The 11,659-nt window shown below is 40.8% G+C and overlaps 3 protein-coding genes across 3 annotated transcripts; 1 reads left to right on the top strand and 2 right to left on the bottom strand.

Annotated features, from left to right (window-relative positions):
* Window positions 1–918: 918 nt before the first annotated feature.
* V1512DRAFT_92116 (OPT oligopeptide transporter protein-domain-containing protein) lies at window positions 919–4,076 on the bottom strand. Its single transcript, XM_066918560.1, has one exon. The coding sequence runs from the start codon at window positions 3,936–3,938 to the stop codon at window positions 1,314–1,316; it is 2,625 nt and encodes an 874-aa protein (XP_066769395.1). The 5' UTR covers window positions 3,939–4,076; the 3' UTR covers window positions 919–1,313.
* Window positions 4,077–6,678: 2,602 nt separating this feature from the next.
* On the top strand, window positions 6,679–9,462 carry V1512DRAFT_293190 (uncharacterized protein). Its single transcript, XM_066918325.1, has 2 exons — window positions 6,679–7,484; window positions 7,537–9,462. Exons 1-2 carry the CDS (start codon window positions 6,937–6,939, stop codon window positions 9,089–9,091), a joined length of 2,103 nt encoding a protein of 700 aa, XP_066769394.1. The 5' UTR covers window positions 6,679–6,936; the 3' UTR covers window positions 9,092–9,462.
* V1512DRAFT_267884 (RNA-binding domain-containing protein) lies at window positions 9,326–11,573 on the bottom strand. Its single transcript, XM_066917366.1, has 9 exons — window positions 11,459–11,573; window positions 11,340–11,407; window positions 11,037–11,292; window positions 10,928–10,980; window positions 10,780–10,881; window positions 10,408–10,671; window positions 9,893–10,339; window positions 9,667–9,851; window positions 9,326–9,616 (listed from the first exon to the last, which is right to left on the bottom strand). The coding sequence occupies exons 1-9, from the start codon at window positions 11,460–11,462 to the stop codon at window positions 9,523–9,525; spliced, it is 1,473 nt and encodes a 490-aa protein (XP_066769393.1). The 5' UTR covers window positions 11,463–11,573; the 3' UTR covers window positions 9,326–9,522.
* Between the last annotated feature and the right edge of the window lie 86 nt (window positions 11,574–11,659).

Raw genomic sequence — 11,659 nt, 5'->3', positions numbered from 1 at the left:
ACTTTAGGATCCTTAATATACCCGCAGACTTTTAAACATACACACTAACACTAATTCACTCAAACACTACAAATTTATAAAACTCATGAAATTTTTAATCTGCAATCTTGACTCTTACCCCATCTACTTGAGTATAACCCGAACCAGATTTTACAAAAATTCATTTTTGTAAAAAACAATACTATACTACGGGATAGAGCTAATTTTGAGTGTAGGAACAAACAAAATAAATTTCTTACGCTTTGCTCTATCAATCGTATCATGGTATTTTGTATCGCAGTAAACCTATTTTTACTACATTTTGCTTGTTAGGCTTCGAAGCCGCATTGTGAAGCCTATTCAACCATCACTGAAGTTTTATCATTCGGCAATGTGTTTGAAAATAACACTTAACCTCACACTTATTAACGGCAAAAGGCGGAATTTTTGAGTCACTGTCGGCGTAAAACTCAGTATGCTTCTACTGAAGATCGCGTTACGCCGGGTAACAGATATTTTGAAGGTCAAACCAACCGCCCACATCCTCAAGTTCCGATTCTACTGCCCTCACGCGTCAACTCACTCTCATTTGTAGATTAATGAACAGTACTGTAGTTTTTGCACATCAGGATAAACTCTTGAAAAATATTTAATACCTAATATAGCTATTTTATATGCCTTAACTCTAGGAATTTAAACACAAATGAAAATATACTTCGACAATTTATCACTTCAAATCGTTTGCATATGTCTCAAAATCTCTCAAAATCTCTGTGCCTGTCTTTGAGGTGGCCCTACAACTCTTTACTATACGGAGATATACAAATTGAGATGCCACTGTTGATTTTTACTATGGAGTTGAGCTGGCTAAACTTCAACTGAGGTGGCACTGTAAATTTTTACTATGCACCTGACGTGGCTTGGTTTATTTGTGAGGTGGCAGTGTTGATTTTGACTATGGACCTGAGGTGGCACTGTAAATTTTTACTATGGACCTGAGGTGGCTAGACTTAAAGTGAGGTGGCAGTGTGGATTTTTACTATGGACCTGAGGTGGCTAGACTTAAAGTGAGGTGGCAGTGTTGATTTTTACTATGGACCTGAGGTGGCTTAAATTAATTTTGAGGTGGCAGTGTAGAATATCTGCAAAATATTTTGGCTTCAAAAGTTTTGGGATAGAGGTTTTGGGAAACTCGCCCTAACCCGCATTACGCCGCACAGCTTAACTATGGTAAATCCATCCCAAAACGCCTTGGGATGACGGTAATATTGGTAGAAATTGAAAGTATATATGTATAGTTGCTGCAAAAATCGAAACGACATCTACGAAAATATTTAATCCCATGAACCAATTGGGGGCCCAAAGCCTTCAGTGGGTGCGTCTAATAAGGTAGCAACTCCTTGGCCATCAACACCAGCTTGCGAAACTGTAGATCCCCACCACACAAGTGTCTTATTTGTATACTGGAGCGCAAAAAAGATAAGAATTCCAGAAAATGCCATCCCTGCACTTAGACCAGACGATAAAATATAATTGTACTTAGTCCACCAAGCAAGATAATGCCGACGAATGTAATACATAAAGATGAAACTGAGATACATTCCTGGAGTGTAATAAGAAAGATTGTAACCTGCACCAAAAGTAGTGAAACCAGAAATTATAATTACTGGATGAACTTGTCGTAAGTAACGAATGTATCGACCACGAAGGAAAAAAAATCCGATTCCAGTGACTGCTCCCATTAAAAAGGCATACTTAAGAACAGGGTACAACACGTCATAGGTGCGACGTGGACCAATAATACCCAGAAGCAAAGTAGTAGAGTAAAGTTGGTTCGGGAGCCAACATACAAAATGAGATGGTTGATTAAACGTGCACAAGTCCGGGGTGTTTTCAATCAACCAAGTAATAGCACCTGTTGTTATAAAGCATCCAGCAAGAGTTGCAATCATCTGTGCTCTGAAAACTGCACGAGGTGGCATTCTAGCATAATGAGCCAACTTTTGATCTCCTACAAATGTCTCTGCTTGATCTGAGTTGTTGTATCCGAATACACGACATAGAAGAGATGCGATTGGGTTTCCTCTAACTAGATACGCCCCAACAATGACGGTCAATGTGTCGCCAGGAATCAAATAACCAGTAGTAGCAAAAATAATAGTGCTGGGAATAACTAGAAAAATACTGACAAGAATAACGACGACAATGGCCCAAACTGGACAACCGGTTGGATAGCCTACAATAGCACCCACGCCAATGCAGAATGAAAGAATCAAAGTTGCAACAAACCACCAATCGGGAACTTCTTTGTATTTGCGCATTGAGTTTGAAAATGGATCATCGAACATGTCGTAATTTGAAGCCTTTCGGTTCTTGACACTCTGATAGAAACCTTTAAAAGCGCTGATAATCATTTTTCTCTCACTAAGAACTATGTACGTAAATGCACATGTATACATGCAGTAGTACCCTCCCAGTTGAGTCATGTTTCCTGCACCAATGTAAATTTGTGAATAGCTTTGATACGATGCCACATCAAATCTCCCGTCCGTAATAATTCGCGACACATTATATCGCTGGCCATATCGATCATAAACGTTACTATTGTTTGGAGGAAAATAAGACGTGTACATGAAGTTTGACCAGTAAAGTCCAATGATTGTGATAACGGCAAGACAATGTCCGATATATTTGTTCACAGCAGCAAAAAATGGTACAACAAGTGGAGCCGTTGAATTTATCACTGACCAATCGAATGAGGTCCATGGGTTGACGCCCATTCCAATTCTAGAGCCTGTAACAAAAGCTAACACTTTGTTCTGCGGTGCGATCCAAGTTATCCAGTTAAAGGTACTTAGAGCGGGAAAAAGATAGTCTGGAATAAAAAAGTAAACAAACATGCATACAAATGATGTCCAGAAAAGCCTGTATTTGGTGATTGTCCAACCATTAATACTTTGCTTGTTTTCAGGCATTAACAAAGTCTTGTTCAGTTGCAGGGTAGGAAGAATTGTCGGCCAGACAGCCTTAGTGGGATAAACGACATATCGGCGTAAAATTCCGGCTAGTCCAAAACCAAAATACTGAGTGTTCACAGCCATTAAGAACATAAATCCATAATGCATCCATTCCTTATTAAAAAAAATAGGAAGACGCATGGTGAGAGCATAGTAAAAGAAATTGGTGCTACCTGCGCCAACATTTGTCATAATTGTAGCAAGCATCTGTTCTTTGAACGACCAAGGACCAGGGTTAATTACCCAGCGCCGGCCAAAAATGGAGACAGATTTATGAGGTAATCGCTCAAAGAGCTTTCCAGACGGATAAATCAAAATTTGCAAAACTGCAGACCCAAGATAAATAGACGGCTGACGCTGAGAGAACATTTGGTTGATAAATGATCCACAGCATACCCAAAAAAGACCAATTATATAAGCTCTGTATGTTTCACATGGCATAGTAGGATCATCGGTAGGTCTTACCACAGCTCTGACTTCAGGATACGGCGAATGAAATTTCATAACTGCAGCCTGCAACCTAACTTCAAGATCATAGTAGTAGTGTGCCATGCCACTCGACTCCTCTCCAGAGAGCAGCACTGTAAGACGGTCCATCATGGGTTGAGGGAAATTTGCGTCATCGTCATAATATTTACGAGAAACTTGCAGAATCTCAAAGGCTTGCTCAAATGTAAGCCCTTTCATCTTTTCCAACATGTAATCAGGATCGTCATCGAGCAAGTCGGCCAAGTTCGGACTATGTTCCAAAAACTCATAAATACGCTCTTTCTCTTCAACAGTGATAAGAAAATCTTCGTTAATGTCACTGCTAAGTTCAGAAGAGTTGACGGTTGTTGTCTTTATTCCATCAAAATCATCTTTCCCGCTAATGTAGTCAAACTTCTTTTCCTCAATTGACTCCATAGTCATAAACTGAAACAACATTAGCATAGAACACATAGACTATACAGAAGAAAATACTTTTAAAACACTTAGAAGCTATCTTTTCCGAGATGAGGACAGTACAAAGCTGAACAATGCCTGAGCAGTCTATGTGACGAAGTACGGGATGGCCGCTCTGTAATATATTTGTGCTAGCCACGGACAAACTTCCCTCAGGAAACAAAAAATAACGGAAGCTATCTAAAACCACAAGCTTATCACAACAGTTAGCGCGACTTGAACGACAAATACAGCTAGGATCCTTCCACAGATATACAGAGATTAGTTGGCGCTCATAACGGATAAATGCATTCCCTATATGATTTATACAATCCACACCTCACGAATATACAATATTTGAAACATTTTTCTAAAAACTTCACAGCTAGATTAGTGGCTACTAGTTTATAGAAGGTATAGTTCATTTCACACACCAATTTGTGAACTACACAATCCACAATGTGGAGGCATCTGGTCATTGCAGCGCATGGTCTCATGGTAATGAAACTTAATCTGGACAGCATCAGGAGTCAACAATATAGACTCTAAACAGTCTCCATTGTTGAGACTTTTTAACTTCTTATGCCAAGTGACTCGCTTTCTTCAACTTGATAAGCCGGATACGCTATTGTGATTGTGCTGAACAAAATTGCTTGATTTCTACATCCGCATAAGAGCTTAGCCGTAAGACAGTTCCACCACTTGCAAATTAATCACCGTGACAGCCCCATTGGAAAGAAAGTCAGCTATCAAGTCATGAAAATGTGAGTTTTTTCAACAAATCAAATAAATATCTTTATTTCATTTGTTGTTAATACTACTAGCGCATAACCACTAATCGGTAAATTAAATAATCAGTTCTTATCGCAACGATTGTACATTCCCCTGAATTGCTTTTTTCAGGGGAAGTATTGTTGCAGCGGCACAGTAAAGCAGTCATATTTACCATCTACAATGTTCCAAGAGCGAAGCTAAAATGCATGTGAGCAATTCCAAAATGATAAAAATGATTGCTGAAGCCATATGAATCATTCTTAATACTTCTCTTCATAGCAATGGTTACCACTTCGGTACCTATTTTAATTGTTAGCGGAATTTCAGAACAAATAGATTAGAGGGCAAAGCAATAATTTTTAAACACAAGGCATACTTAGATAGGACTGGGCACTATTGTCTGTAACTTATAGAACGTAAAGGTTTTGTACTTGACTTAGGATTGTAATAGTAGGCAACCCAATATTCTTGATTTTAAGTTACGTGTTGAATTGTTCGTTGGAGGAAAGCTCACGCAAAACTTGGCTATTGTATATATTCGGCTTTGCACCCATTGGTAAACTGCCACTAGTGTTGACCATTATTAAGTACGCTTTCATTTTTATTAGGTAAACATTATTTTTTCTTTACTTTAACACTAGAATCATGTTGGCCATACATGTTGAAATTCGAATTTTAATAAAAGAAGTATGGAGACATAAACATTCATTACTCACGAGACCTGCAATAAAGCAATTGACGAAAATTTTGTGTACAAGAAATAAAACACTAAGTCCTCATTAAAGTAAGTTCGATAGCTATAACTGACTCAATACAGTAAATACCCGTGTGGAACCCTATCTTCGTAGTCTGCAAAGTACTGTCAAAAAGTCTCTTTATTTAGTAGGTGGTTCATACATCATTTAATCGTATAATCTTTAGGATCGTGAGGTAGAAAAACTTGTAAACAAATGAGACGCGTCGAACTTAGGACGGTGAGGTTATACGCGTTTTATTTCGAAACTTATTTATAGTTAGTTAACTATACTTAACTTTATTGAACATTGTAACGGTTAGAATCGTCGAATCCTAAGCCGGACAACTACAACACCAAACCCTCAATATATTTGAACTGGACTCAAGCGTTCAAGCGTAGGGTAACGGGTTGACATCCTACGAATGGTGAGCTGTTGAACCCAATCTCCTTTTGATTGTCAAACATTTACCGAAAATTACGATATTGAGTTACATGAAGTGAGTCAGAAACTACATTGATGATTGTCATGATCGACTTGGTCTATTTCAGCCAGTTTTGTGAGGCCATTTCAGTCGTATGGTCAGTTTGATCAAGATGTCGATCATTTTTGGTGAGGAATTACTCTTGTGAGCTCCCGCTGCGGCATCGAGCCAAGTCTATCTACTTTGTTTGTTGCCAAGTTATTACTGAACAAACAGAGACGTTGTCAAGCTATAAGTTATGCGTTAAAACGTCATGAACGGTACGTGCGATCTGTGCCACAGTGATTTACCATGCTACTCTTCCTACGTACATGCTGTTACTTCAACAAAATCTCTAAACTTAGTCATATATGTAGAAATGTAGTGATATGCTGTAAAACTTCCTGTGGTTTACATTTATCTTCTACTTTAAACATTTGCTTAAAAGACATCTTGGACAAATGTATAGAGACGTGTGATGACATCTTGAAATGGCAGTAAGAAGTTTTGTTTCGGTGATTTCATTTAATTATTTACGGCCAACCCTTATACTGCCTGGCAACAGCTACTCTTCTAATGGGCATATCCCTATTTACGCCTCTGTACAATTTTTAAAATTATTTATTACAGTAACTCGAAATTACTTATTTTTATCATTTAATTATGATGATTTTGACGATCAAATTTTGGTTTGACCTTTTCCATAAACCCTAACCTTGGCTACGCCGGCCGGCGGATCTGAACTGACCGGCTGCGATTTCACACCGCAACTTTCAACGCTTTTTCGCTCACTTCCTCATCACGCCCTTCCCACCTCTTTCTCATCCCCGTCCTCCGTACCCTTTTTACCTCCTATAAAGTCCCATTTTATTTTGTTATCGACGCGACTCGACTTGTATTAGTCTGGGCTTGTTGCCGTTGTTTTTTCTGAATTATACTTCCTGTTTCGTCTGCGGGTCTTGCCATTTCGTATTTGTCGTCGTCTGCTACTTCACCGATTTAGTAGTAGCTTTCTTCGATTTTTTGTCTGGCAAAAAAACCCTGCATGTCGTCTCTAGTTGTCTTTCAAACTGATTCATTGTATTCCTGTCCTGTTGCTACCGCTGACAGTTCTTCAATTCAAATAGTGCCGATTTTGAAAACTTCAAGTGAATCAGATTCAACAGACTCAACAGTATCAGCATCGTCAGCTTCGACCAACTTTTCAGCTTTGTCTTCCACTTCTGTGGATTCAACAGAGTCGACTATTATTAACTCGGACTTTGTTCCCGCTTTCACAGATTCGCAAAAAATGTCTGATATTTCGTCTCAACAGTCAGACGCAGTTTCTCAAACACGTTTCCCCCCTGTATCCGCCACACCTGATGTTGTCTACGCTGCTAACGATGATTCTGTGATTCAGTACGAGCCTTCACAGCATGTTGACTATCTTTCACACAATTGGCAAGAATCAGATATTTCTTCTTCATGGCGGTACATCGTTTTGCGTCGCAAAGATGTTGCCAACAGTGCAAGGTTAGAAAATGCTTCTTGGCGAACGTGGACCAAAGCTAAATATAACCTCAAAACCGTGTCACCGGAGAGCGTTAATTGGTAAGTGTTTAAAGTTACTATGTCGTTTGCACAAGTGCTGAATCATTTTTAGGCTCAAGGATTATGATGTGACGTGGTTGTACGGCCCTCTATATACTCAACGAGATCGCCCATTTATGGATACGTCTCCAGTGCATTCCCCGTCTATCCCTTATACTCCGACAAATGCTGTATCAGCAACTACTACTGCTGGTGTACCATCTCCGCCATTGCCTTCTGCAAAAAAGCCCATCTTGAAAAAGCGGAGCGTATCCGATGTCATGCTTTCACAGTCAATTTCGTCATCAAACCTACTTAAGCAGGCGGCTGCATCTGTGAAGGCTCAACGACATCTTAGAGCTCCTGGTACAACGCCTACTACTGCATCATATTCTTCATCTCGGTCCCCTTATGCGTCTGTTTCTGATGATCCTCATGATCCGAGATTTCCGTCGTCGTTGGTTGCTCGAAGCTTCGCTGCCAGCAATGCCAATTTTAGTGACCGGCTTACGCATTCGTCCAATAGGCCGCGAAATCCCGGTGAAACCAAGCATATTCATTTTAGTGACCGAGTTGAACAGTGCATTGCGCTGGAGGTCAAGGACGAAGACGATGATACGTCCAACTCGTTATTATTTTCTGGTGCTTCATCGGCTACGTCAACAGATGAAGAAGATGCAGACGATGAGCCAGGATTGTTTCTTATGGTACGGTCTGCCTCTGGCTCTTTTCAGCGGCCTGCAACTCTTGAGCCCCATACTATTGCAAAGCTTCCAGCAACGAAGTTAAAGTCCGTTCATGATGCAGATGAAACCCCTTCTGCACTTTCATACAATGCTGGTAGATCGGCCTATTTTTCGATGGGAGCTGATCAGGACGAAGATGATTCGGACGATCAAGCTGGTAACGTAGCCGACGATGATGAAGATGATTACTTGTCTTATGGTCACCATCATCGGCACAGTCACAGAAGCCATGCTGAGCCTCAGTACCGTTATACTGAATCGTCCACGTCTGACGGTGAGATACGTTCCCGTCCTGCTTTAGTATCAAGATCCTCGTCGTCAAATTTGCTGGGTTCCTCGTCAACAAACTTCCATTCATCGTCGTTACAGCAACCTCAGATCAATTATATCGAAAATTCCTCTTCTGCTGAACACATATATGAAGACTCTGACGGTTCGGAGACCATGTCAGATGATGACGTTGTAGACATGGATAGTTCGTTGCTTGCGTCCCTACGGCGAGATAGTGTTGTATTAGCTCGTGGACGGATCAATGACGTCTTGCCTAATACCGTCATTGACCATGCGGCGTCAAATCAGAATTCGGTTGGCTTATCTGTTGTAAATAAAGAGCCGAGAGAACAACTAGACTCGTCACTTGCAACGCTACGACGCTCATCAAGCCAGAGGTCTTCTTCAACTGAGCTTGTGAGTTCAGTATTGTCTGAAGTAGCGCCTGAACATGTTGATGCTGATGGTGAAGAAGAGGCTGGTACAGAGACTGGTGATGAGGATAAAAGTGCTTCTGAACCTCATGGTCTTTGGGGCCATTTATCTCAAGCTTTAAGCGCAACGAAAGATTTGGCAGTTGTGTTTTGGAAAGGGGGCTTTCAGAATAAGTGAATTGCTGTGAAACGATAGGTGAAAGGATGGTAACTACGGTCAATTAAAAGTTTAATGGGATTATTATGGTATTTTGTTACAGGAGTCATATATACGTGGTTCTTTTTGTTTTGTTTTGTTTTGCCTGTCCTCTTATGCTTTCTATGACAGGTGTCTGGTACAGTGTTGACACATAGCTTGTTATCTTTTCGAAGCTGGCAAAGCAATTTGTATAAAATTTTGTCAAAAATTAACTTATAGCATGTTTTTTATAGCGTTTCTAGCAAGCATTTTAGTTACAGCGACATACAAACACGTTCCTTAAATTTTATCAAACGTCAAAATTTTCCTAGTTGTTTAAAATACAGCAGCTTATATACTGGGTGTTGTGGCAAAGATTTTCTTGAACAAAACGCGTCAAATCATGCCTTACAGCAGAAAAATAAATAGCATCATTCACCACGGGTTAGTTCGATAGTAGTCGATGAAATTCCCATATCACTATCCATGCTGTTCTCATATCTAACAAATGAAAGGCTCAATGGTCTTGATGCAAATCAGTATTTGTAAGTGATGAGCTTATAACCAAAACATACCTGTTGCCATAACTGTAGCCATTAAATTTGTCAATCGCAGTTTGTGCCAATTCCTTATTCTCTAATTGAACAACACCTGAACCTTTGGCACGACCATCTAGAGTATATTGAATTTCGGCCCTCTCCACCTTGCCAATAGTTTGGAACAAGTCCACCAAATCTTCATTGCTCGTAGACCAAGGAAGCTAAAGAATTAGATTAATCAGCCCAATACATTGCAACTCACATTTCTGACATGAATTGTATTACTAGGAACGCCGCCGCTGGTAGCGCCATCAGTAAAGTCATTTGGGGGCTGCTGAGGAACAGGGGGTCTGTCGTACCCACTACTGCCACTGTATGCGCCTCGGCCGCCGGCAAAACCACCGTGAAACCCACCTCTAAAGCCAAATCCTCCTCGTGGTGTTCCATATGAACTACGGCTGGCGTATCCGCTGTCGTAATTGTCACCTCCATTTGACATTCTGTCTTCACGTACATCAAGAGGTCGCCCTTGCAACTCTACGCCATTTAACTGCTGGATTGCATTACGGGCTTCCTCTGCCGTCTCAAACGAGACTGTACCTCGACCTCGAGAGCGGCCATCTGATCCCATAAACACGTCTGCGCGTACAACATTGCCGGCCTGTCGGAAAAAATCTTTCAAGTCCTGCCATCCAACAGAAAAGGGCAACTTTTTAAATCACGTTAGCACTCTGAATCATTCAACAAGACAAAACCCTTCATAAGGAGAGCATTTACATTTCCGACAAAGAGCTGATTCCCCGATCTGCTGCCCGATCCACCACCTTCAGCTGGGCCTGCAAATTCACCATATTGAGCTGGTCCATTGTTGAACGACGAATATCCCCCGCGGCTGCTGCGGCTGTGGTCAAAGCCTCCACGATCGTAACCACGGTTGTAATCTCCTCTGCCACGATATCTGTCTGAACCTCCGTCGCGGCCGACCCTGCCGCCGTAATTTCCACGAGGTCCTCCGCGTGAATGTGGTAACGCCTCACGATCCTACAATTTCCATCCTATCAGCCATTTGCTCAAACTTTCTCTCTCTCTCTTTCGCGTCCAAACTCAAAATCGCGACAAGAAAAATAAATTGAGCATTCTGCCAAATACCTCTCGCACGTATATAACCCTTCCATCAATGTCTTGGCCACTCAGCGTTTCAATCGCATGTTGAGCATCTTGTTTTGTATCAAATTCAACAATTCCGCATCCCTTCAATGTCAGTCATGTACGCATCATTAGTTGTCAATTGAAATACTTTGGATGTACCATTTGGCAATTCCAGTACAGTGGCACTAACCACTCTTCCGGCTATATACAAGTCAATTCAAAGTCTTAAATTAGTAAAAGTCGAATATTGTTCATACCCGATTGCATGAACTCTGTGAGCCCTTGGCGCTTCATTGTGTACGGCAAATTCCCGACATAAACACGTCGCTCCTGACCCGACAAGGCACCGGAAAATTCATTTGAAGATACACTATCGTACTCTCCACTGCCACCACGATATGAATCGCCTCCGCCAAATCTTTGTGGGGGTGAGCGCGCTCTACCATATCCATTTGGCGAAGGAGATCTCGAGTTATATCGTCGAACTCCAGGAGATCGTGATCGATCTCGCGTCTATACCAATAAAAACATGACCACGGTTGGCATAGCAAAAAACTTACCTGTCTATAAGAATCTCTTGAAGACCTTCGATTGTAACCACCAGCAGAATAGTAAGATCGATCGTCGTCTAGATATTATTGTCAACAAGTACAATAATGCCAATAAATTGGATGCAAACCCATTGTAAACTGTATATTGAATGTCCAACTTTTGGCCTGTACAATACAATACTATACAAACCACTGAAATTATCAGTATTTTATTATTGTTAATTAAAAAATTGTTGTCAAAATAAGCACACTGAACACAAATTGTGAAAGCGATGATGATTGACGTAGTAGTCAAATTTTCAAATTTTAAGGGTCTTGTACTAGTTATG

Source organism: Lipomyces arxii, assembly GCF_038497795.1.
Source record: "Lipomyces arxii strain Phaff 12-163 unplaced genomic scaffold V1512scaffold_28, whole genome shotgun sequence".
Taxonomy (NCBI): domain Eukaryota; kingdom Fungi; phylum Ascomycota; class Lipomycetes; order Lipomycetales; family Lipomycetaceae; genus Lipomyces; species Lipomyces arxii.
Note: the sequence above shows the minus strand (reverse complement) of the source record. Positions and strands in the feature narration are given on the sequence as shown.